This window comes from Cyprinodon tularosa, unplaced genomic scaffold (assembly GCF_016077235.1).
Source record: "Cyprinodon tularosa strain WSP-4 unplaced genomic scaffold, ASM1607723v1 ctg468, whole genome shotgun sequence".
NCBI lineage: Eukaryota > Metazoa > Chordata > Actinopteri > Cyprinodontiformes > Cyprinodontidae > Cyprinodon > Cyprinodon tularosa.
The window spans coordinates 206,525-233,515 of NW_024039194.1; the positions used below are offsets into that span (position 1 = coordinate 206,525).

At 40.6% G+C, this 26,991-nt stretch overlaps 1 protein-coding gene across 2 annotated transcripts; it reads right to left on the reverse strand.

Moving 5' to 3' along the window:
- Positions 1-13,516: 13,516 nt before the first annotated feature.
- On the reverse strand, positions 13,517-25,126 carry irf2 (interferon regulatory factor 2). Of its 2 annotated transcripts, none has more exons than XM_038301472.1 (9): positions 24,917-25,126; positions 21,288-21,380; positions 21,119-21,218; positions 18,990-19,166; positions 18,862-18,908; positions 17,503-17,623; positions 17,266-17,415; positions 15,785-15,822; positions 13,517-13,784 (listed from the first exon to the last, which is right to left on the reverse strand). In XM_038301472.1, exons 2-9 carry the CDS (start codon positions 21,372-21,374, stop codon positions 13,518-13,520), a joined length of 987 nt encoding a protein of 328 aa, XP_038157400.1. In that variant the 5' UTR covers positions 21,375-21,380; positions 24,917-25,126; the 3' UTR covers position 13,517. The 2 variants fall into 2 exon arrangements, with proteins under 2 accessions (XP_038157400.1, XP_038157401.1); XM_038301473.1 differs by having other exon boundaries at positions 24,811-24,946.
- Positions 25,127-26,991: the final 1,865 nt, after the last annotated feature.

The following is a 26,991-nucleotide window of genomic DNA, read 5'->3' on the forward strand; positions in this document are numbered from 1 at the left end:
AGTATGGCTTCACTCCAGAAATGAAGGGGTTACCATTTTAAAAAGAAGGACACAGATTTTCTTTTATTGAAGAATATTATGCAGCTTTCTGTCAGAAATCTCTGCAGAGGTGTCACTTTTCCTCATTATATCTTAAAATTGTGCTGGCTGAAAAACGTTGAATCCCAATTTCTTTGCAAAAATAAAAGAAAAAAATGAATAAATGAAAATTACTTTTGGGAGTTTTAAGTCAGATAATGGAGGTTTTTTAAAAAAGTACAACGATGTCTCTGATGAAACAGGCAGCAAAGGCAGAAAAAAAAATCATGAGGATGAAGATAGACGGAGTAACAGTGCCACCTGCTGGCAGCCAGGAGGACTAGCAGCATCGAGTTATGGTTTCAGTCAATGGAAGCAGCAAGTTGTTGATCAAAGTAAAATAAATGTGTTTAAATGTAAAACCAATAGATTGAACTGTCATAGAATATCATAAATTAAAATAGATGGAATTTTGTTTCAATTATATCCTGTTGGTTGAAAAAAGTTCTAATGCATCTTATGTTCAGTGGAAATATCCCAGTAGGACAAAGAAAAACAGGTGATCATACAATAGTGGGTAAAAGAAAATATTCTATTTTAAATGACAACTTAGGTTTAGAAATAACCCAAACCAATATAAATACCAATACAAATTCTTAGCGTCTACATTCAAATATACTGTTTGTACTTCTTCTGTTATTAGACCTGACATTAGTGCCAGTTAATGAGGCAACTTGTGGCCAAACTGTATAGGCTCTATGCACAGCTCCACTACTTCCTGAATTTAAGGCAGCTCCTTTGTTTCCTGTCTTTCATGATTGGATGCACTGATTAATCCAGGTGTGTATGACCTAAGTAACTGGCCAGACACACCTGGATTAATCAGTTCGTCCAGTAATGAAAGACAGGAAACAAAGGAGCTGCCTTAAATTCAGGAAGTAGTGGAGCTGTGCATAGAGCCCATTGATACTGTCTCACAGAACACTGACACCTGCTGGACATTTAAAGACACTACAGACAGCTTATTTGATAGAATGAACTGAATTAATTTGATGACCTGGTACAATGATAGAATTTAATTGTAGGTTATATTGTATTATTTCATATCTATGTATAAATTTAAAAAAATATCTTTGATATTTTTGATGCAGCCAATAAATAATGTAAACTTATAACAAAGTAAAAATTTAAAGGAAAATGTGAATGAGGATGCTTGTGGACTAGGATTTTAAATCATATTTTTAAAACAATAGGTACAGTAAAAACAGTAAATAAGCTTAGAGTCAATTTGAAATTGACTTTAATTCAGTGAAATTGAGTGATAACTGAGAGGAAAGTGATGACAGAATGAGAAAATATAAATAAAAACAGCTGAAACGTTCCTATTCCTTTTAGGCTACTCCAAAATTCTTTATAATTTTAAAACTCTCCAGGCAGATGTTGCAAATTCGCAACAGCTAAATGCTACTTAGCTAATTACTCCATATCCATATTTTAAGAGCTTTTGTTACTCAGAAGTTCAACAGAAGGACTTAGTTGTGCATTTGAAACAAACAGTTTATCTCCAGCTCACCAGATAGCACTGCTGACTCACTTTAAACATGGCTGAGTTCTTGGTGTCACTGAAACAGATTTTCTAAGCACCAATTTCATATAAGTATCACTACCAATTTCCATCCATCCATTTTCTTTACACGCTTGTCTCGAGTAGGGTTGCGAGGGGTGCGGGTGCCTAACTCCAGCAGTCAATGGGCGAGAGGCAGGGTACACCCTGGATAGGTCGCCAGTCCATCGCAGGGCACTACCAATTTCCATTATTTTGAAATCAATACTACATAAGATGAATCATGAATGTGTATAAATATGACACATGCCAATTAGTAGATTTCATCTCCTCTGGTTTTTTCACCAGAGGCATCTCAATTTCAATGTTGTGGATTCGCAACGTGTGCCCAAACAGGTACTAATGGATGCTACATGCTTTATCTACTAGTTTGCCTATATTTTGAGCAACAGTTTAACAGAAACGGCCTTCTCAAGAGGTTTTGAGATGTCATTGGAAAAAAAGTTCGAGAAAAAGTTGTCTAATTTTGTGAGGGAACATTTTTTTTTCGAATTTTGTTTTGTTAATTTATGTTTTTGACATTAAAATAAAGTTAACGTTCATATCAGATTCAGTCTTCAGTGTTAATTTACCACTCCAGGGCCACTGTTGCAAATCAGTAACATCCCAGAATTCATTGAATGTGAAGGGGTCTCTCTCAAAAAAAAGTCTGAATTGTATATTACTAGCCCATAATATCATTTTCTAAAAATATCAGATTTTTCCTGCAACTACAACTTAATCTGAGCCTAAGAGGGTTAATGATAAACTCCAAAAGATGAGAAATTTTTTTAGCAGATGCATCATGTTTACACACAGGCATAACTTTCGGAAAGGACTGATGGGGACATGACCCCCACCAATAATTTCTGCTTTTTTTCCTCCTTTCCGCTCATCTACTTTAGCCAAAGGTAACAGAGGTTGAGTGCAGCTATCTGTATTCAGAGCGTTTTCAGTCCGTATTTCTTTTCCCTCTCAGTGTAACATCATCAGATCTGTCACTTTGAGACAATGGATCTGTGGTCGTATTTCACTGCTTAGAGAGTCGCTACCTGATTGGAGGAGATACACACAGCAGCACTCAGTGAATATTAATCAGCAGCTACTTTGATGTTTAAGTAAAAGTTAGGAGACGGGTTGGTTGAAATAATTAGAGATGCCACTGAAAACTCTGTTTTAGATTGTAAGTTTATACAAGTTTGTATTATAATGCAAGAAGCTTTAGAAAACATAGTTTAAATGTTGTGTTCTGCTGTACTAGGAACTGTAAGCCCAAATTACATGTGTGATACATTATTTGAAAGCTAACACCTTCTGGTTTATGAATATATACATGAAAATTGGGTGAGTAAAACAGCCCAAGCTGTATGAGTTCAAGCATGACTCTTTTTTTATTGTCATACTGTAAATAATAGGTCATTTTTGAAAAGCAGTAATAAAGCAATCCTTGAGAATAGGCATGTCTCGTTGTATTACATTTGTTCTACATTATATCAACCACAAATGTAGAACATGTAAGACCTCTAGCTACAACAGTTCCAGAGCTGTGGGGTTTGGAACTTTTGCTGTCCCCTGTGTCTCCAAATCTCTCCAAATGTGCCAGATCGTGCCAAATGCTTTTACTCAACTATATGACCCATAGAATAACACTGAAGCATTTTAATAGCCACAAAACATTTATGAAGCAAGTGTTTTCCACTTTTTTTCATAATCAGTTAATATAACAAAATGTAACATTTACAAACCTAAAATAACATAAAAGTCTATAAAAAGAGAAAATAGTGAAACTGCTGCTTTTCAAGTTAAAATAATCCCGTGCCTTTCTGAGCTGTATTTTTTTTTCAGCCTTAGGCATTGTAATAAATCAAAGTCAGCGTCCAAACTTCAAAAAAATAAGATGAGTTTGGAGGTTAATTCATTTAAAATAACCATAAAAGCCCTTAAGCTGAATCCCAAACAGCCCCTAAATACTAACCCTGAGCACTAACCCTCCATTTGCACATTCCTGCATACAGTAGGGTCCGCCACACCAAGGGCCATCCCAAACCACATGGTGGGTAGGGCGAGCGGACACTTTACCCCCTAAATAGCAAATCTGTTTCAGTGTAAGCTCGCAGGAATTTGGCAGCAGATGTAAAGGCGAACTACTGGCGGAGGAAACAGGTGCATTTAAATGTCAGCTCTGATGGTTTGCTGCATTTTCCTCACACTGATAGAAAACCACAAGCTAGGAAAAAGAAAAAAAAACGTAATGAATCATTAAATCATTAACCGGAGAGATCTATTTTTAAAAAAATCACAAAAGTTATGTCATGATAACAGAGCTACAGCCACACACATGCACCATCACTGTGTTGCCGTAGGAACGACTGCTATACCTGCTGGAAGGAAAAGGCCGTCCTGTTCACATTTATACCCCACACATGCAATCCAGGCCTTGATTGTTGATTTGTTTTATTGCGAGTGAAACTTGATAGTTAAGGGTTAGTGGTCAGGCAGCGGTTTGGGATTCATCCAATGTGATCTGAATGATGCAATTCAAAAAGAAGGACATTCTTAAAGCTTAATCTGAAAAAAAGACATTTTAAAAAATGATGTTAATCTGAAAAAATAAAAACTTTTATCGTTATCTCCATTTTATCTCCTCTTTCTTTCATCTTGTCTCATTTTTTTCTGTTTTTCCTTTCCTGTTCTACTTACATTGCAGTGTCCATATAATCTGTAATACTCCCTGCATAATTATAATAAAGCAATTTATATGCATAAATCAAGCGGATCACGATGGCGATAGCCGTGCTGCTCCACTTGTGAAAGTAAAATCTGTTGGGCTCTTTTTTTGGCATCAAGACAATTATTCTTATTGCCACATTGCCAGACAGGACACTGCTAACAATAAACAAATCAGAGGAGAAATCAAGAAAATGTTTTTGTTTATTTTTATAAATTCTAAGAAAACTGCAAAGTTACTCTGAAAATATTTTGATTCAGAACTTTTTAAAGTTTCCTTTTTGGTTGCATATTTTTCAGATTTCCATTTATAAACATCCTCTTTGCTTTCAGCAGTAATGGACCAAAATTCCTTTAATGAGGTTCTTTAAGAGCTCCGACTCACAGCAAATATTGCCTCAGAGACAAATATTACATTTCGGTTCAAAAAAAATTTCCAGTCTTCAGTTAAACCAGCAGTTGTTTAAAAAAAAAAAAAAAGGGTTAAATTTAAGAAAACCTTCTTTTCAGGACTATTTCTGGAAAAAAGGACTAAAAGAAGACTTGTTTGCACATCTATGTGAAAGTATCAACAAAAGGTTTTTGTATCTCAAACTCTGGTTGTAAATGAAATGTTTACAGTGTTTGCATATTACTGCATAACACGATGGTCGCCTGTTTGAGCAGTAGCTTTATGTGAAACTCTGCTGTTATCTCTCTGATGGGTCAAATGTGACTCTCTGGTTTGCTAGTAGTGCAAAAAAAAGGCCAAACTAACTTTATTCTTTCACTCTGCTTTACTGATCTGCATGAGACAAATCAGTTTATTACTCATAAAATGATTAATCAAATCATCCAATACTTAGTTTGCTTCCTGTTTGTTATTCTTTTATTCAGGGATTACAGAGCTGAACTTCAGAGGAGGATTTACCTGCTTTCAAATGTCTTGTTTTTACTCACCTTTTAACTTTCTAATGTTTCAGATCATAATTTTAATTCCAAATCTTTTTTAAGTAAATACAAAAAAAAAACAATTCAATTAAAATCCAATAAAAAACACTTATTTATAATAAGCCCCAAAGGGAAATTAAATGTAGAAAGTCGTTGTTTTATTTTTTATTTTGTTGTAGATGCTGATAACAGGGTTTTCTGTATCAGTCTGTCTGTGACTGAAGACTCTGTTGTTGTTTAATAGTCTGATAAAGACGATGCTCACATAACGTTCTCTTTATAAAGAACAGAGCAGGTGTTCGCTCAGACCAGCATACCCATAGTCAATACATACGCGCAAGATGTCAGATTTCTGTTTATCCCTTTAGTTTTGTACGAAAAATATACTTTAAACTACAGGCGTGTATCCCTTTAGTCATGTACCAAAACAAAATAATTTAACCCTATAATGCCAAATGTATCGTATTTGATACATACGGTTTCTGAAATGTTTTGCGTCTGACACCTTTTGCTAAATTTAATGGTAAAAACTTTGCTTAAAATCCTTTTGTACACAATCAGATATACCTGATAACAGAGGGCAGAAGACTGCACAAAAAATAATCTTGACTTATCGCATAGTAATAAATTATTAATATCAGAAATGTATTTCTGTTTTTTTCTTTTTACATATTTTGTTAAAAGGGCAAATAAGGAATTCAAACCAAAAAAAAGTTATTTTCTGTTTTGTTTTATTCTTGGCTTTAAAGAGTTAAGGTCAGATCGTCATACGCTTCAAAAAACACCAAAAAGTAAGTAATTAAGTCGTTTTTTTGTACATGACTAAAGGGATACATGCCGATTCAGGTAGTTTAAAGTTTATTTTTCGTACAAAATATAGAGATAAACTAAAGGGATAATGGTATTGACTATGGCTATGCTGGTCTGACAGAACACCTGCCTTCTTTATTAGCTTGTTAAGCTTTTTTAAGTCATTTGCTCTGATGCTGTTATCCCAGTAGATGAAGCTTCCTCTAGAAGTCCAATCATCTTTTTCCCTTCTTGTTGACGGCTTCACAGTTGCATCTCCAGTCCAGTTTGTTGTATTCATCCTCCTCCATCACCTCCACTTCTTCTCCCATGATGGTAATAGGATTCAATTTATCCCTCTTTCTTCTGAAATCTACAATCATCTCTTGTTTTGTTGACATTCAGGATAAGATGATTGTTTCCACGCCATGTAACAAAGCGGTTCATCATATGAAGTACAACACCCCACCCCCACCTCGTAGACAACCGACCCGAAATGTGCCCCATATATACACACTTTATTATTTCATCATTCTTCACCTTCAGTAGACATGGATATACTTTAGTATATTCTGCAGTAAAATGAGCCTTATCGGGCTACCTTCATCTTCACAGACCCCCTCCTCACCCACGCTGTCTCCATTCATCTCCTGGTCACAATCTTTACTCACTGCAGCACCAACGTCCACAATTCCCTCTTGGGTAAGATCTTTATTGCGGTTTGAAACATATGAGCGTTTTTTTTTTTTTACCAACCGTCTAATGAACTATACACAGTTATTAACATAGTAATTAAAAGCACCACTGCCTGCTTTGCTATTGGTGTCGTGTTTAAACGTCTCACCATCATGGTGAAATCTGCCATGTGTTGCTGTATAAATAAGGTCCAGTCAGTGAAATCAGTATCAGGTGTGTTTAGGATAAATTTTTCGCACCATTATATCTGCAAAGAGACGTCCTAGTCTACAATTGCATTGGGGGCCAACCAGGTGTCAGTGAAGGGGCCCCTAAGAGGTCGGGGGCCCCTAAGTAACAGCTGTCTCTGCTTACCAATAGTTACATCATTGGTTGGCACGCAAAACTGAACTGGACCACACCAGACACAACCAAACCGTGCTAACATGGTACTATTTCATCAGTAGGGCTCTGCAAGGTTCAGTTCCGGTTCTCAGATAACAAAGAGCACATGAGCAGACCGCATCATCTCCTTACAGTCAGCCTCTGTAATCATGAAATTTCAGACATTCATATAAATCCTAGCTTTTCCACCATGCCACACGATTTCCAGTGAAGATTATGCTTAGCAGTGAGATGAAGCACAACTCCTATCATTGTTTCCTGCGTCTGTAAGCCCTGATTAGACCATCGTTTATCGTATCCACTTCCAAAAAGCCGACTATGGCAGGTAAATTCACCAAAGGCTGCCTTCTTCGCCTGACTCTCCACAAACTTCCTGAATGTTATGGACACCGCCATGTTGGTTTACTTGTTTACCTCTAGAGATCAGTAGTACCGTAGATGGTCAGTAAGAGGCGAGGAACCGAGTGTAAAAGGCCATAAGGAACAAAGCTCGGCACGGAGCGGTTTCAGAGGGTAGAGTAAATGGGACTAGTGATCCATGTGATTGATGATGCTGGAGTTTCTCCCGAATGAACTGGAAGAAGCAAAGAATATGATCCTCACTGTGATGTCTGCCTGTTCTAAAGGACAGTGGGTTTGTTTAAGGAGGTGTATGATGGTATCTTCCACAGTGATAAGCAAACTGTAGGGGATCCTGATAGCTACTTGTTCATTTGCTGAGGTGAACCAACAGAAGTCCCCCTAGAACCTTCGTGATGTGGGATATCAGGGCAACAGGTCTATAGTCCCTGAGGACTGATGGCTGAGTCCTCTTGGCACTGGAACAAGGCAGGAGGCCTTCACATCCCTGGAACTGTGTCTAAAAGGTGAAGAGGGGCTGTAGAATCCCACAGAGCTGCTCTGCACAGGCCTTCAGGACTCTGGGGCTGACACTCACCTAGACCTGGTGACCTATTATGATTCAGTCTCTCCAGCTGCCTCTTCACGTGACTTCTAGAGCAGGGGTGCTCGAGTCCAGCCCTTAAGAGCTACTCTCCTGCAACTTTTTGATGCACCCCATTTTTAACACACCTGAATCACATGAGTGGCTTGTTAACAGGCCTCTGCTGAGCTAAATGAGGGAATTGAGCCTTTCAGTTCAGGTGTGTTAGAGAAGACCTACATCTAAAAGTTACAGGATGGTAGCTCTTGAGGGCTGGACTTGAGCACCTCTGTTCTAGAAATAGCCAGGTGGAAGACGTACTGTAGGGATGATTTGGCTGATGACAAAATAATAGAAGCAGGGAAGTCAGTGGCAGAGGGCAGGGTGTCCATGTGACTGTAGGCAATAAAGAAAGAAGCTGAGCTTGTTCCTAAACTGAATCTGTTAAATAATGCATTCATTTCATTTTCTCTGTCCAGTCTTCCATCTGTCTGATCATCCTTCCATCCCTGACCACACATCTCTGATATTGTTCTGCTGGAGCTTGTTTTACAGACGAGGTTCTTTGCTGTATCTTATCTTGACACCAATGGTAAACATTTGGTTTAGATGCGCCATGTGACCAAATGTCCCCTCTGAAAACAGTCTAACATTCTCTAACATTGGTTAGAAAAAGCAAAAACAAGGAAAGCAAAAGGGGAAAGCTTTTTTATATATATATATATATATTGTGTCATAGGCTCAGATTTTTAAGGAAAGAAAGTCAAAACTGATTGATCCATATCCATGGATGGAGGCCTTAGTGCGTTACGGGCCGTCGTTATTTTGAGGCCGAGCCTGCTGACCTTTGTTGCATGTCTTTGCCTCTCTCTCCCAATCATTTTCCTCTTAGCCCGCTTTCAAATAAAGGCCAAAAAATATATATATGTCCCCACTTTCCTTGATGGGCCCTTGACTGGCTAAAGAGAAGCACCTTCTCCAGGTCAGACCATGTAATTCAGTGTAAGGGTGGAGTCCAGTAGCTGAAAGTTGGGGGGATTTTACTGGTAGTTGCAGTGAGTGGGCTGCCATTCAGCGGGCATTTGACTGGGGAGGACCATTTTGAATGGCTGATACTGTATATGTGTATATGTACAATATGCTCAAACAAAGGGAAAACTTAAACCAATATAACTTCAATTAAATCTAACTTTGTGAAATCAAACGGAGCCATCTCTATAGTTATGCTGCTATAGGCTTATACTTCTGGAGGACGTAGGGACCCCTATTTCATCGTTCTGCTTTATTCTATCTCTATTCTTCCACTCTGCAGAATCTGTTATTTCAATCTAATGTTCTGCTTTCTCTGCTTTTTCTCATAGTCAGCCTCAGCAGATGGACGCTCACCGACTCTGGTTCTGCTGGAGGTTTCTTCCTGTTAAAAGGGAGTTTTTCCTCTCTACTGTTGCTACAAGCATGCTTAGTGTGAGGGATTGCCTTCCAGTCAATGGATCGATGCAATCAACTGGTTTTCCTTAGATAGAAAACTTTGAATCAATTAAGACTGGATGATCTGGTTGAACTGTAAAGCACCTTGAGATGACGTGTTGTGAATTGGCGCTATAAAAATAAACTGAATTGAATTGTAGCACCTATCAAAAACGACTCAAGTTTTTACAAAAGATGAACTACAATACTGGGACAAGTTGAAATGTTAATAGATCAGCAGCTGTAATTCTGTGTTTGGTCACTAGGTGGCATTAATACCATACCTATATAGAATATCCTTTTATTTCTGTTTTGGTGGACTGAACTTCCTCTTTTTACCTTTAAAAATGAATGTTTGTTACACAAAAAAGGAGAAATTTGTTTACGATGTAAACAAAGTAAAGTGTAAGGGGGAAAATAAATTTTAATAGCATGATTAAAATTTCCTGAAAAGTGAAGATTTCTAAAAGCACATCCGCAGATTGCTGTCAGCACTGTGTGAGGTCCAGAAGATCTGTGTAGAGAGATAAACCCAATAGAAAAGGAACATACTGACTGCCTGTTTACTATGACTAATGGCATGTGGTTAGCAGTTGTGAAGGCAACTGGCCAGCCATCCGCTGGGGCCTGAGAAAAACAGGAAGCAGAGTGAGAACCGAGAACAGCAACTGAAACTGAAACAGAGGTTAGAGCTGTGGAAGAAGCCAGAGAAGTGGCTGAGAGCAGAGGGGGCCTCATGCTGACAAGTGTTCACCACGGCTCCTCGTGTCTCTACAGGCAACGACTTGCAACGGCTCAGCAGCCAACCTGTAATCCTGAACTCAGCCTGCAGGTTGGCTGAAGTCTCCAACAAAGGACCCGCCACAGGCCGTCCCCCTTGTTATCTTAACGGCTTCAGATATACGAGCTCTCTGAGGCCCAGCAGCCATAAAACCTGGACTCTGATCCTTCTGCTGACAGCAGATAACAGAGCCCTATCTGTGACGGTCATAAAATCATACTGAACACGCGGCAAATAATAAAAAAACAGGACTTTATTTCATTTAACATGTTGATTCACATGTAGATTTCAGAATGTACAGACAGACGTGATGAGACGCAGACCCATGATGGTTCTACTGGGTTTCAGCTAAATACTCAGTCCTTTAGAGTTTGCAGCTGAACATGAAGAGGGAAACTTTTTCCTAATTCCATGGCTCTAAATCACCAAAAAAACAGACAGACAGATATTTGATCAGCTTCCACTGCTGAGTCTAATCCATCATTAGCAGATTTTAGGACGGATGTCACCGTTAGGCTTCTTTAAGGCATCGACTCGTCCCTCTTCTTGTTCCTGTTTTATACGACAGGAAACACCTCGTGCAGTTTGGCACATTCAGCGTTTCAGCTGTTATCCTATAAAGCGTTCACTCTAGTCAAAGCAGCGACTCTGGTCCATAAAATCTGATGGGTTAAGTTATAAATATCACAGACGAGCTGCAGCGCCGGACTCCCATGCAGCTGCAGCCTGGTCTTTCAGAGCAACAATAAAGGCACGTGTTTGAAAGGTAAAGCAAGCAAAAAGCCCCTTAGATCCACGAGTCCTGAAGTAAAAATCACAGCAAAGCTTTGTGTGAATCCAGTGTTTCACTCTGGAGGGGTTTGTTCCCAAAGCCCTGCAGGCTCCCAGGGGCCCCGCTGGCTTCCTGTGCAGCTCGGCCCTCTCTGCTTTAGCCTGCTAGCTTCTAGCCGCTGCGGCTCTCAGAACGGCCACCAACCACCCCTGAGATCTCCTTTCTTTGTTGGAGGCAAAGATGAAGCTGTTATGGCGGATGTGTGCAGATAGAACTGAGACCCTGGGTTTGATAAAACATATCTAGTTGTTTTTTTCTATAAAAGGCACGACAGCAACTTTCTTTCCTGGACGAACTCAGATCCTGCAGCAGGAGCCACTCCGGCTACAGCTCAGCTAGCTTGAAGCTGGCCTGAGCCGTCAGTCTGAACTGGCTGGGTGCTGCTGGTCAGCTGGCTGAAAGCTGACTGATTGACTGGCTTCTCTCTCTAAAGGAAAGATCCGCCCCTCTGACGGCTACGCCACTGAAGAGCAGATTTAAGGATGAAAACTACAAGCAGCATGTCTGAAACTCACACTTTAAAAAATGAAACATACGTCAGATTTCCTCAGATTACTTTTATTTTCCCTTGTTTTGAGCAGGCAGGAAGATTCGATCTGATTAACAGGTAATTATTACCTGATTAAGGCGGCAACAAATCGATTACTCTGTTATTTGATCAAACAATTAATAATCAGATAGCAAAAAGGTTAATTTTATGTAAATAAATCAGGTGAAACAAAATGTTTGACAAAGCAGATTGACAAAAAGTTTCTTAAATGCTAAGTGTTTTTTTTTTTTTACAATTTTGACATAATTACTGCTTTAAGAGGGTTGCTCCGTAAGCTTAACGCATGTTTTAGAGTCTTTATACTCCAGTTAACGATTAATCGATCACTTAGTTTACGATTATTTCAATAATCCATCCGATTAACTGTTTCAGCCCTAAAAAGAACCCTGTTCTTCAGCTGTCAGATTAATATATTGTGTCGATCTAGAAATAGATTTTAACTCTTATGTCTCTAGAGTTAATATGGCAAAGAAAGATAATCCAAACATATTACTATTTAATTACATCATTTTCACCCGTTCTGTTAAACACACTGAGGGAATAAACGCCCTCCTTCAAACAAGTCTAAGAAAAAACATTGATAAACTGAATAACTGCCTAAGCAATAATAAAAGAGCTAATTTTAAATAGTAATTTAATAAGAATCCCTTTAATTTCATCTCTATATATACACTTTATTTTATTTATATTATTTGCTTTATTTCATGTCATTTTTCTCAGGTTCTATTAGACGGCAAGATCCTTTTAAGATTTTTTTAAGAATGGGGATTATTTAAAACAAATCCTCTTATTTTAAGGGAGTAAACACTTTTTCTATTGGCTAATCCGGTTATTTAGCTGCTCAAATGAAGGGAAAATAAACAGATTTTAGATCAGCTTTAAACCAGTAAACATCAGACGGTTCAATCTTAGATCCACACAAAAACTCAAAGATGTCGTCCTCCTGCTCTGACAGACAGTTTCTCTTATTCTGATTAGAATTTTCTATACAGCAAGATTAATAATCTCACAGAATCTGCTATTGCTTAGTTTATCAATCTCAAAATGAGTAAAGTTGATGGACACCTTTAGCAGTATAAACATGATCCTGAACCAGTTTGGCTCTGAGGCAACAGAGGCTGATTTAAATGAGCTCAATGAGACGATAAAAGGCCATCAAACGTTTGTCCGCCCGTCTTCAGGATTAGAAAAGTATTTTTTTCAAACCCTTTTGAATCAGAGTAGGAAGAAACTCTGAGTCTGTGGATTGTTGCTGATTTCCCGCCGGGCTGCGCCTGGTTTGAACAAAAAGGCACGTTTCTGCAGCAGAGCTGTGCTCCCCGCCTCTCTCTGTCTCTGTGCTGTCTGTAAGGTGCTGAAGCAATCAAACCCACACTATAGATCTATGTACATGGCGGAGGCCTGGCGGCGGTCCGTTAGCCCCCCCCACCCCGCTGCGGCGACGCATGGTCCAGTGTCTGCAGAGTGAGAATATAAATAGACCTTTGCCACTGGTTCCATGTGTCCCCAGCAGAGCGTCTAACTCAGTAGTTGAAGTCCTGGGCTTTGGTTGGATGGGTTAGGCGGTTTGAAACCACGGGAGGTGATTCCCAACCGCCTGCGTCACAAATAACGGACGGGATTCAAATCTTTGGTGAAAGGAGAACCTCTGCAGCAGCCACACATGGAGGACGCGGGTCTGGTCCTTCCGTCCGCCTCACACAGTAGGACGGCCTGCAGATCCGTCACACCGCCCCCTTAATGGCGGCCGGCGGAGCGCCGGTCCGTTAAAGAAGGGGAACCGGAGATCCGCAGAGATGTTGAAGCAAACCGTGGAGGTCAGGACGACGTGACGTCAGAGGTCTTCCTGATGACGCTGGCGCGCACCTCGCTGGGACTGGCGCTGGGCGAGGAAGCGTGAGAGTTTTGGCTGTAGGCGGGCGTCCAGCCGTCGATGTGGTAGCTGATGAGCGGCGCGGGGTCCTTCAGGCTGGTGACCCTGAAGTTGGACATGCTGGGGCTGACGAAGGTGGCCATGCTGGGGAGGGAACACGGCGGGACGCGCAGAACCGACGGGTACTCCCGCTTCCACGTCAGACCCACGGCCTGTTGGAGGAAAAAAGGTTAGAGCGTTTGAAAACATGCTGCCACAGCATGATGCTGCCACCACCATGCATCACGTTCTTAACACAGATCAGATAGAATGTAGGTACCCGATCTGCTCGGGGTCCTGCCCCTGCTGATGATGTCACAGTATGGCAACACCCTCAAACAAACTGTATGGCATCTCTTCTGGAGTTTCAACTTATTATTACCTATATTTGCTCTTATGTTTCTTTGGTGACCTAAGCTAGCGGAAAGCAGAAAACTATCATTCTCAGTCCAAAAACATTTGTTTCCAAGTTTGAAGACGTTTGGCTTCCCATCCAGGAAGCTTTTTCAATTCAAACGTCAGAAACAGCATTATTTTAGAGAGTAGCCCAACAAAGCCTTGTTTTGGCTTAGAAAACGGATGAACGGGTCCGTCCCTTAGGAACTGCTTCTTTTGTTAGCCTGAAATGTCCCACACCGGTCTGATTGGAATGAAAACACTTCCAGGATGGGAAGCAAAATGTCTTCAAACTTGGAAACAAAGTCCAGTGGATTGTTTTTTTTTGTTTTTTTCGGGAATGATTATGGATGACTGGGAATCTACACCAGCATGAATGCGTTCTCAGACTGAGCTCAGCCATTTAACGAGGTGACACGAAAAGTCTGAGTGCTTCTTTTTATCTAGATCTCAGAGCAGGGGAGGAATGGGACATCTTAGAAATGACTTTGATGGAGATTTTAGGCAAAGAAAATAAGTGATTCTACTTGTGGAACAATAACAGTGAGGCAGTTCACAGTTTATTGGGACCCCGCTGATTTCTAATCTGTTACCGCTCATATAGTGTAACACCTCTGGCACGCACAGAGCCTGAGCAGACCTGGTACTTACACCGGATCCTCACATCAGGACCAAGCTGCAGCCAGGACGCCCATTAAAATCCTTTACTGACCAAAACAGTGAAGGATTTTAATACTAAATATGATGGAAACTAAACGCAGCCGCAGTGACTGGAACTGTTTATAGGTGGGTGATTCTCAGAGGTTTAAGGGAAGTTTAGAGCCAGGAGATGTGAAGCTACATGTTAGAGTGAGTCACTGCAGAAACGCTCAGCTGAAAAAGCTGCATCTCTGTCTAATCAACAACCTAAATGTCCCTTATTTGTTTATCCGTCTCATAGTCACCATTCGTGTTTGATTGGTTAATTAATGTTTGGTTTGCTCAAACTGAGGCTGGTGTAACATTGTGTTATTTTTCATGTGAATTGAGGAAGAATTAAGCATCAGGGATCAGTTGGACGGATGTCTCCTGAACTGAAACAGGAAGAGACATCTGGCTTCTAAAAACAGCTTCCACCAACGGTGAAGACCAGTTTCTCTTTCAGAGTCTGAGATCAAAACACTTCAGGTTACCGGTTTCACGGCTGGTTTGAGCCGGTTCAGATCCATGTTTGAAAGCTGCTTTATTTCTGATTGTCCTCAAATTAAATGAGCTGCAGATTGTGCTTTTTTTTTTTTTTTTTAGATGGCAGCAAACAAAAAAGTCCAGAGGCGTGTCGACACTTTTCCAAGGTTATGCAGCAGCTGAATCAACAGGCATGATTCAGAGTAAATGTTTAACCCCTCTGATGCTTCTGCTGGAGCGGCCATCTTGGTTAAACAGGATAGAAGTGCGTTTCTCGTGGACTGGCAGTCGAGTGAATCTCTTGTTGGTGTGAAGAGGGGCAGAGATCAAACTGTTAATGTTTGACGGAGCGCACCCCCCCCCCCCCCCCCCAGATCACTCTGGCCTTTTGCAGTGTTACAGGAAGAAACAAACTCACACACCTGTAAAACCAAACAACCCTGCAGACCATCCCAAACTGTCGTCATGGCCACAAACTGTGAAACACCCTCCTACACTCACACCCTTTCTGAGCAGTACGGAGGAAACAGGTAGAAACCTGTTAAACGGAAAACTGGTCCGGCTGCTGATTCATGTGTGTGTGTGTGTGTGTGTGTGTGTGTGTTAGACCCACCTCTTTGTTGTCTTCTGTGTCGCTCTCTGTGTCGCTGCCTGTGGACGGAGGAGAGGAGCAATCAGGAGGAGTGAGACAGCGGCCACAGCGCTGCTACGCGCCGCCGTTACAGTTAGGTGTGAAAATTCCATTCAGTTTATTTCTATAGCGCCAATTCACCACACGTCATCTCACAGCACTTTACAGTTCACCAGATCATCCAATCAGATTGATTCAAAGTTTATACAGGAATGAGCAACTCTTATTTAATGCTTTTTATTGCACTTAGAAATAATTCTAATGCCATCAACAAGTACCCATGACGCTCATTCATATATATATATATATATATATATATATATATATATATATATATATATATACACAAATCCCTAATTTTCCAGGCACCATTATTTTAATATTTCCATTTTCTCCGCCTCAAGCTTCTTTTCCAAACATATGGCTTTACGATCACCCCAAAGCAGATCCGCGCAAATATATCACGATTTAATATATCTGAAAAAATTGTTTTTAGAAACTTGTTTTTATAAAGCATTTTAAATGCCACCATAATCACATTTAATGAATTTTAATGCCAATTACGGCCTTAATTTAATGTGATTCAAAGTTTTCTATCTAAGGATTGCATCGACTCATAAATATGAGCCGACTCATGCTTGCAGCGACAGTGGAGAGGAAAAACTCTCTTTTAACGGGAAGAAACCTCTAGCAGGACCAGGCTCAGTGTGAGCAGAGATTTGTATCTCTGCTTCTGTTTCTTTGAACCCCAGTCGGCACACTGAGCCTTGGTTCTGTTGGAGATTTCTTCCTGTTAAAAGGGAGTTTTTCCTCTCTACTGTCGCTGCAAGCATGCTTAATGTGAGGGATTGCCTTCGAGTCAATGCAATCAGCTGGTTTTCCTTAGATAGAAACCTTTAAATCAATTTGACTGGATGATCTGGTGAAATGTAACATGCCTTGAGATGACATGTGTTCTGAAATTGGCGCTATAGAAATAAACTGAATTGAATTAGATACAAAAGGCAGCTGTAAAAGGCGGCCCCATCCAGGAAACACACAGCCAGGCAGACGAGCTCCGAGCCAGCTCCCATATCAGAGGACGAAGAGAGCACATCCAGCCAGTCACAGTCAGAGAAACAGGACTACACTGAAAAACAGGCCGATCTCCAGCATCTATAAACAAAGGTGTCGATGGCAGCAGCAAAGCTGATATTTCTCTCCAGGATGGTGTCACAGCCAGAACAAACAACACCCAGGCAGAGAGGGAAGCTAAAGCCGCACAGGCTCAGCCTGGATGATCATCTGCCACCATCAGTTCATCAGCTCAGCATCTAACCACAGCTTCAGGACCGACCTCCATGATCACAGTCAGATCTGTTCATTCAGAAACCGCTCTGATGTTAAGGTGGTCTGTTTTTGGTCAGGAGCTTTTCTTCCCTCCTAACGTGTCGCGCTTTAGCAGGAAGTGTGTGGCGCCTCACCGCACGAAGACACAGGAGAGATCTGCAGCGGGTAGGAGTGGGAGGAGCTGACGGTCTGCTCCTCGTTCTCCGTGGTCACCTCGATGGTCTGGCACACGTCCGGCAGCTGCTCGCTTTGGATCAGCTGCTCCCCGGCTGAAGTGGCCATGGCTGCACAAAGCATCGCAGTCAGGAATCACACTGAATCTAGCTGGATATGGAGGAAAATCGGTTCCTCCGTAGAACACGGAGCCGTACCTGATGTACGGTTGGTCACTGTGAGCTCCAGAGCCTCCTCTTTAAGCCTGGCCTGTCTGGAGCAGTCGATGGGTCCGGCAAAGCCTTCAGAAAAAGTCGTGTTTGGAGACAGAGAAGCTCCCTGGAAAGAAGAGGATGGGAAGGGTTGGTTAAGTTAAAAACTAGAATCTATGGAGTAAAAACAACACCAAAAATAAGAGCCAAATCAGAGCAATAAATTAGTTTCATTAAAGATTAGCCATAACTGCAAAGTTTCCAAAAATCAGCCGATATGCAGAAAAATGGCCGACATATTCCAAAAGTATGCTGTAATGTCTTAAATGTCCACTTATTTATTTACTATTTATTATTTTCACTCATGTATAGCCTATTACTAAGCCTTCTGGGCTTAAAGGGTTTGATTTTTTCCTGCCATGTGACCATCATACATAACCTGAGATGTTGTCAAGGAATGTTTGTATTCTTTTTAATAAAAAATAAAAAATGGCTGACATTAATAAGGATTTATGGAGTAGCTAATCATTTTTCAATGAAAGCTCTGAGGTTTCCACAGAAGAGCTGGATTTATAAAAACACGGATGCTCTGAGGGGCACTGATCGGGTACGGCGTCCATCAGAGGGCCAGAGGTGTTTATTTATTGAACTTTGATGAGAGTAACTAAAGGTTTTATCTCAAACTATCCAACATTTTCCTGCCTTTTGATTTCAGGTGGAAATTTTTAGCCCCATCCCACCAAGCTGGGCTCCATCTACCAGTTAGGATTGTATTTGGGATCAGCAAAGTAAACAGGGCTGAAGGGAAAAGTGTTCCACACTGTTTGCATTGTTTATTCATAAATCTCCTTTTAATGAATTCATGCTATAGAACCAAGCACCGCTTTGTTGCAGCAGTAAAGTTGAACACATGGAGGTCTGTGGTGAGAAACATCATGGAGGTAGGAAGCTAGCTGCAGGCAGAACGCCACTGCTGCAGGAGGAGCAGATATTCCCAAACCTCGCACTGAAAAATGAAACATGGAGCGGCGAGCAGGAAGCTTCTCTGATTTAGAGGAACAACAGCTGGATCTCTGCCCTATTGGAGCCCCTCCCACTGGCTCCCAGTGTCTTATCTGATCCAGCATCATGTGGGAACAGGAAGGAGAGCTGATTGTTCAGCCCAGCCACTCCCCCCTTCGCTCTAGAGGAGTTTTTCTCCATCCTGGCAGGGGGAACTGCAGCTAAAACGCAATTCTGAGTAAAGTATTCCAACAATGAGCGACATGCTACCAAACTGGCCGTGGAGAGGAGATTTAATCTGCTGCAGGTTCAAGTTTACAGAAAGAAACAAGGAACCCCTCCACAGCCCGGGTTTTCACCTACCTCTTTACTTGCCTTTGCCTTCCCTTCCTTATCTGCCTTCTTCTTTCCTGAGAGGACAGTGATTGAAACCTTTTTAGATGGTTTTCCCCTTTAGTTGCAGAACAGATGAGGAAATCAGCGGCTCTCACCTTTCTTCAAGCTCCTCTCGGAGGAGGAGAGCATCTTATAAACTCTGAAGGCATTGGTTCCTTTCTTGATGCTCTTGTCCTTCACCTCCTCGATGTCGGGCAGGCTGTTCATGGCACAGCGGAAATTAGCCTTCCACGTCTTGGGATCGGGTCGGTCCACACCAGGCTGGTATTTACCTGCAGGAAACCTTTCTATATTTAGTTTTTTTTTAGCTTCTTGAGAGGGTTTAGAGTCAAGCAGAAACATCCTGAGTTTCACTCAGTAACTACAACCCTACAGGTAAAACCGGATATAGCAGCTTTTATCTAGAGAGCTTCCAGGAAGTTTTCACGCCCCTTGAACCTTTTAAAAACAACAGAGCTTAATGCGTTTATTATGCAATACATGATTTACATCATCTCTGCTCAAATATTCCAAAAAGAAAATGAAAAACAAACTTTGTTTCCAGGTTTCCACGTTTCGCTTCACATCCAGGAAGCTTTTTCAATTCAAAATGTCAAGAACAGCCTTGAGTTCGGGGTTTTATAGAGTGGACCAACAGTCTGTTCCAATTTGCATGTTTTCCAAACAAAAACAAGGTTTTATTGGGCTGCTGTATAAAACCTGGAACTCAACGCTATTCCTGACATTTTGAATTAAAAAAGCTTCCTGGATGGGAAGCTAAACGTCTTTAAAATTGGAAACAAAGTCCAGTGGATTGATTTTAACTTTTTTGGAATGACTCTGACCTGGACGACGGAAAACCTTCACCAGCAGACATACTGGAGCTCAGGGTGGAGCACTACCAACACATTTATGACCTACAGTTGTTTTTTACTCACATGGCAATAATATACGTTAAAACACAAACATTTTTAAAGGGGTGTGAATACTTTTAATAACAAAACATGTGAAGAGCAGCAAATAAATCATTTTCTGAGTTTAAGTCTAAAAACTGGAAGCAAAGTTTTCTGAATCTGCAATACATCAGGCGATGCACGCTTTGATTTGTAAATCAGTTTAATTTTTATTTCAGCTGAGGCTTATGTAACATTGTTTGATTTTTATTATGCAGATGAAGGAAGTGAGATCAGCTCAAAGACTCAGCAGCATAAACTGATGCCTGAATAATCGACATTGGCCTTAAATAACCAGCATCTGTTGCTTTCTTATCAAAGACTGATATTTTTTAGACTATAAGGGTTTAATCTACAATACTGAACGATCTGAACATTTGCTTCTCTTCCTGTCCTCAGCAATGTCTGCCTTTATAGACAATCAGAAGCAACCAATCATTTCACAGCTTAAAATTGCAGGAACTACAACATTTCTGACAGAATCGTCCCATTTTACTGACTAGGAAATTATTAGCTCCCTAAATCTGGATCCAAAACATATGACTGAGTATTTAGAGCCATACTGAAAGATGTTTGAAGATTTTAATTACAAAAATAAAGTCATGATATCAGCAGAATAATGCACTGGAAACACGATATAGAAATAACCAAAAATGTCCTAAATTAACTGTATTTACCCTTCATTTGAGTAGGTAATGGAGATAGTTTGCCAATAGAATGAGTATTTTTACTCTTGAAATAAGATAATTAGATAAAATGCACTTAAAATAAGAAAATCCGATTGTGTTTTCTTATTTTAAGTGTAAATTGTCTTGTTCCATTGGCAAAATATCTCCTTTACCTCCTCAATCCAAGAACAAGTTCACTTAATTTAAGAAAAAATTACTAGATTTTTTCTAGTTTGTCCTAATAATACATGTACGAGGTTAAAGTCGTAATATTACCAGAATAAAGCAAATATGTTATGAGAATAAAGTGGTAACATTGCCAGAGAACAGTCCTATTTTAGAATCATAGAGTTGAAATAAATCATGTCTCAACCTTAATATAAAGTCTTAGCAGTCTGAGTTCAAAAGCTGCAGTTTGGTTGATCCTCTATGGAAGCTTCCATCTTAATGTTAGAACATTAACAAAATAAAAACTTTATTCTCCTAATAAAAGACAGTAGAAGTTTTAATTTGGTCGTCTGAAAGCAGACTGGCTGCTGTTTGTTTTTCTAAACCAGTAAATGTGAGCCGACTCCGATTATGTGACAGAGATTTAGTGAAAGAGAAGCAGTGTGCTGCAGGTACCGGTGTGAATGGCCCATCTCATGAAGAGCGGAGCGTCTTTCTCCAGGTCCCAGCCGTGACGCGCCGCGTGCATCCAGGGGATCTGGAAGATTCTCTTCTCCTGAGGAAAAGCCAGTCTGTCAGTATTATAGAGGCGTCAGTGAGAGACAGCGCTGAAGCCAACACTTACTTTGTTAACCCATTTCAGTCCTGGGATCTGACAAGAATTAATCTGTTCCTCCAACCAGGGCCTCATCCTCATCCTCTCTACTGGCATTGCGATCTACGAGAGGAAAGTTCACAGGTTCAACAAACTACCAAACCCGTTGACCCACCATGCTGGACTGAACCGACCCGTCCAGAGCAGAACCTGACAATCCTGCATCCAATAATCTGGTAAACACATCCTTCACACATTGAACTTCCTGTTTCCTGTTAAATTTAAAACTAGTAGTTTCACCTGCAGCACATTTTCCTTTATAATCCTTACTATAGGAGTAAAATAAGGAACTGGACGATTATTTCAATGGCCTCACAGGAAACAGATCAGTCATATCAGTGCATGTCAACATCATTACATTCACACTAATAACTGTTTCTGAGAGTAGATGGACCCTTATTTAGCACATGGTTCTGTTTCCTTTCTAAGGGTTACATGGTTTAAAATACAGCTACTAAAAAAAAAGTTAACCCAGGGGCATTTAAAGCAACACTGCACTGCAAAAACCTTCTGAAAATTAGCAAAAAAGTCTTAAAATAAGGGCATTTACCCTTAATTTGAGTGGATGATCTGCCAATGGAATGAACATTTTTACCCTAAGAATAAGATAATTAGATATTATGCACTTGAAATAAAAGACCAAAGTTGTTTTTTCTTGTTTTAAATATAAATTGTTGTATTCTGTTGGAAAAGTGTCTCACTTACCTGCTCAACTAAAAAAAAAATGACTTAGATTTACATTTTTTGCAGCGTGTGCATCTTCTGAGCCACACTGCATAAACAATCTAGAAAAAAATAAGTAAAAATGTCTTAAATGAAGTGTATTTAACCTTAATTTGAGTAGGTAAATAAGAGGATTTGCCGATGGAATGCGTTATTTTACTCTTAAGATAATTAATGCATATTTAATTCAAATTAAGAGAAAACGCACCTGAAATAAGATGATGCAATTGTTTTATTCTTATTTTAAATGTAAATTGTGTTCTTCCCTTGGCAAAATGTTTCACTTCCTCAATCCAAGAGAAAAATACACTTATTTTAAGAAAAAATGACTTGTTAAGATTTACATTTTTGCAGTGCAGCAGTTTAATTTGATGCATTAAAAGATCAGTCAATATTCAGCTATTGATGCTTTCTCTCTAAACTCTCCTCTGTCACCTCAGAGGATGGGATCCATCTCTGATTGAGTCATGTGACCCAGAGCGCCGCGTCCCGTCATTCTGAACTCTGTATAGTTTTTACCCATTTATAAGGTCAGTACATTTGTGCAGTTCAAGTGCAATAATCCAAGTCAGCTACTGTGCGTCTTCCCTTAGCTCTCTACTGTGCACATATACTCATATCTAAGGGAAACATATTCCAGGATATTACAACTTATTTATTTTGGCTTTTTGGACTATATATACTTTTTTTATATTGTCTGCTGTATTTTTATCTTTACTGGCATCTTTATACTCCATATAAGCTGCTGGAACCAGAGTTTCCATGAAGGACTAATCCCAAGGGATACATAAAGTTGAGGGTATGTCTTAAACATCAGAGCTAACTAGGCTAACAGCTGTTACCCCTTGCTCACACTGGCTCCGGTGCGGTTACCGAGCCAACGGAGACCGCAACTCCCGCACACCCCCTCTCACACCGCCCTTTTGACTACGGTGCGGTGCGGCTCTGCGGCTCCGGCAACAGGTCCGGAGATTTAACTCGCGAGAACAGAAGTTCACTTGAGTTCACGTAACTTCACGCGATAACACGGCCCAAATAAGGATATTTGCGAGAGCTTGTTGCGGAGGGCTCCGGCACGCCACAAGGATAGCTTTCTTGCTGAATTTTCTGCAGCGCCAGAGTGTCTCGGTAACCGCAGCCGGACAGCTCAGCAGCCGGTGAGAGGGGTTTACGTCTTTTTAATGACTTGGAATCACTGTGGCGCCGCACCCACCGCACCGCAACGGTAAGACCGGAGTCGGTGTGAGCCTGGGGTTAGCTCTGACCCTCAGCTGATCAGACATGTTTCAGGTTCTCTGATGGAGGATTTCATCCAGAGGGTGAATGTGGCCTTGAATTTACCAGGAACTCCATTATTTTTAATCTACTGCTCCAAACTGGTCTGATACCAGAACCGGAACACAGCTTCATCCATCTACATCCAGCATCCTGGAGGACCGTGAACACTGGGACGGAACTCAATGGGAAAGGAACTTATTCTGATTTCAACCGTTGCGTATATTAGCTGCGACATATGAATCAAGATGCTATGACTGAAAAAATCTGATTGATAGATGACCGTTGATATATGATTGGCTGAATTTAGGCATTCAGGCTGATGTATAACTAACTGACCTGCATAAGATAACTAGAAAACCCCACAGAAATTAAGACAGGATTTTTTTATATAGAAATTTTCTAAATTGTGAGACAATATAGTCAGAGAAAGAGTTCATTTATATACACGTTTAAGCCAGAATGATTTGACATTTAAATATGACCTCCCTACAATTTTAAATGAAAGCTGATTAACAGGCTTTTGCTGAACTGCAATCATCATAATCAGCTGTGCTAAAGCAGGGAAACCTCTAAAACCTGCAGGACACTGACTTTGGGGATTCCTGATCTACAGTCCAGGTTTGCAGCTCCTGTCACGGAGCTTCACCTGACAGCTACAGGTCGAGCGCCCCTAGTGGCCAAACGTTACACAGTTTATTCCAAGAGAATCTGATTGTTAACTAAATAAATAACAGCAGGAAGTAATGCAAAAACAAATTGAAAACAAAGATAGCAATGGCTGCATGCTTCCTTAAGACCACAGAGGGAAAAAAGCTGCTGGTTCCTCATCAAAGTCCAGCAGGCCTGATGGTTCCTAGTCCTGTGGTGACAGACAGCAGCTCCCTGACAGGTCAGACCGGGTAATGTGGCAAAGCTCCAGCCTTTATCTAACACCTACCCCCATCATACCTACTATTTATTACTCAACTTCATTTCTGAGCAGATCTAGCCGGAAATTAAAAAAAAGTTCACTTAAAAACATTTTACTGCACTGAAATGACCTTTGTTCTACTGGCTTGTAAAAATAACCACGCCGATACATAAGATCTTATTCTCTAAATATTTTTAATCTACTTTAATCTATGAAATACGGTAATTATGTGAAAATAAAGCCAGTTATCAGAAAAGTAGCAAATACAGAACGGTAATTCCATATGAAATTCTAATGCTTTTTAAATCTCTAGCATTTAAGGAAAAAATATTAATTTCATATTTTAAGTTAAGCGTTTGAAAATTAAATATGCCATTTGAGTGCTAACTCTGCGCATCTGGAGCCGTTTGGTCTGAGCAAAGTTGAATTTCGCCTCGGAGGTCAAAAGTTTAGCGGAGTGTTTGCCTGAAGCCAGCGAGCTGAGCCACAAACTACCGAGACAAAAGTGAAAATAAATCCAACACCCCGCCAACGAACGAAAACTAAAAGAAACACACTCTAGCAGGGGGTACTTTCACTTACAGAGCGGAGCGAGGAGCTGTCATGTCGTCCCGTAGGAAGCCGCTGTGACACTGACCGCCCTGCCTGCGCAGCCAGCAGCTTAATATGCGGAAATAAAAGCGGTTACCTGGTCAGCTCGGCCGGCCTGGGGCTCCTCAGCGCCGCTGTCGGGTGGAATTCGCTCTGTCCGCGGAAGTCGGGCAGTCGGAGGGCTTAAAAATGCAAAAAAAAAAAACAGAGATGGTGTCGGTGGTTTATTTCTGTTTCTGCATTCAGACCGAAAGCAAAACAAGCGCTGCTTCGGGAAGTCGGGGCGCGTGCTGGAAATCCCCCTACGAACTCGCGAGCTTCGCTTCGCTCTGAGCCCAGCTGCCGAAGATCCTATGCGCGTTCCCATGCAAAATGCGAAGAGCGCTCACTCTGATTTGTATTTGGACTCGTTCCTCTTCTTGTTGCGAAAGAGGAGAATTCTAATACACCACGAATAGCGATCCTTTTAAATGCGTCTAACACCTTTATTAAAATAGTTAAGCCTAAAGTATAAAAAATACTGATAATATGTACCCATGCATTTGATATAAAACAATACGCGTATTTATTGAAACCGGCCTCGCCATCATCTCAACATAGACGAACTTTGAACTGGATTTCATTTTCGCTTCCTCAATCCCCCCTCCCTCGCGGACTCACCCACCGCAGCTTGTTTTTTTGTACACGCTCGGTGCCAGAAACGAAACCAGAAACTTCTCACAGCGGTGCACACGTTAGTGCAAAGCCCAGCAGCTGCAGCAGTTATTGAGAAACCGAATCTGCGTTTTATTTTCCAGAGTTTGCTACTGGTAAAATGCTGTGGTTGCTAAATAAATATTTTTCCAAACAGAATGTAAAAGTGCACTGCTGGATCTTAAAATCAGCTATCAAAACAATAAGCAGCTATATGATAATGAATCATGAACCATAACAACAGGAATGCACCACCAACAACAAAATAAATATTTTTTATTTTTGCTCTAAAATCTGGATTTAACTGCTGAAATTGAAATAATAAGAAACAAAAGCCAAGTTAGAGTTGCAAAAACACTTATACATAATGTTAAATACATGGATTTGCTGAAAAAATATTTTCACCCCTAATAGAATTAATAAAACATGTTTATTCTTTTATTTCAGTTAGATGTTTGTCCAAATACAGGTGCTGGTCATAAAATTAGAATATCATGAAAAAGTAGATTGATTTCAGTAATTCCATTTAAAAAGTGAAACTTGTATATTATATTCATACATTACATACAAACTCATATATTTCAGATGTTTATTTTGTTTAATTTTGATGATTACAAATGACAACAAATGAAAATCTCAAATTCATCATATCAGAAAATTAGAATATTGTGAAAAGGTTCAAAATTGATGGCCCCTGGTGCCACACTCTAATCAGCTAATTAACTCAAACCACCTGCAAAAGCCTTTAAATGGTCTTTCAGTCTAGTTCTATAGGCTACACAATCATGGGGAAGACTGCTGACTTGACAGTTGTCCAAAAGACGACCATCGACACCTTGCACAAGGAGGGCAAGACACAAAAGGTCATCGCTAAAGAGGCTGGCTGTTCACAGAGCTCAGTGTCCAAGCACATTAATAGAGAGGCGAAGGGAAGGAAAAGATGTGGTCGAAAAAAGTGTACAAGCAAGAGAGATAACCGCACCCTGGAGAGGATTGTGAAACAAAACCCCTTCAAAAATGTGGGGGAGATTCACAAAGAGTGGACTGCAGCTGGAGTGAGTGCTTCAAGAACCACCACACACAGACGTATGAAAGACATGGGTTTCTGCTGTCGCATTCCTTGTGTCAAGCCACTCTTGAACCACAGACAGCGTCAGAAGCGTCTTGCCTGGGCTAAAGAGAAACAGGACTGGACTGCTGGTGAGTGGTCCAAAGTCATGTTCTCTGATGAAAGTAAATTTTGCATTTCCTTTGGAAATCAAGGTCCCAGAGTCTGGAGGAAAAGAAGAGAGGCACTTCATCCACGTTGCTTGAAGTCCAGTGTAAAGTTTCCACAGTCAGTGATGGTTTGGGGTGCCATGTCATCTGCTGGTGTTGGTCCATTGTGTTTTCTGAGGTCCAGGGTCAACGCAGCCACATACCAGGAAGTTTTAGAGCACTTCATGCTTCCTGCAGCTGACCAACTTTTTGGAGATGCAG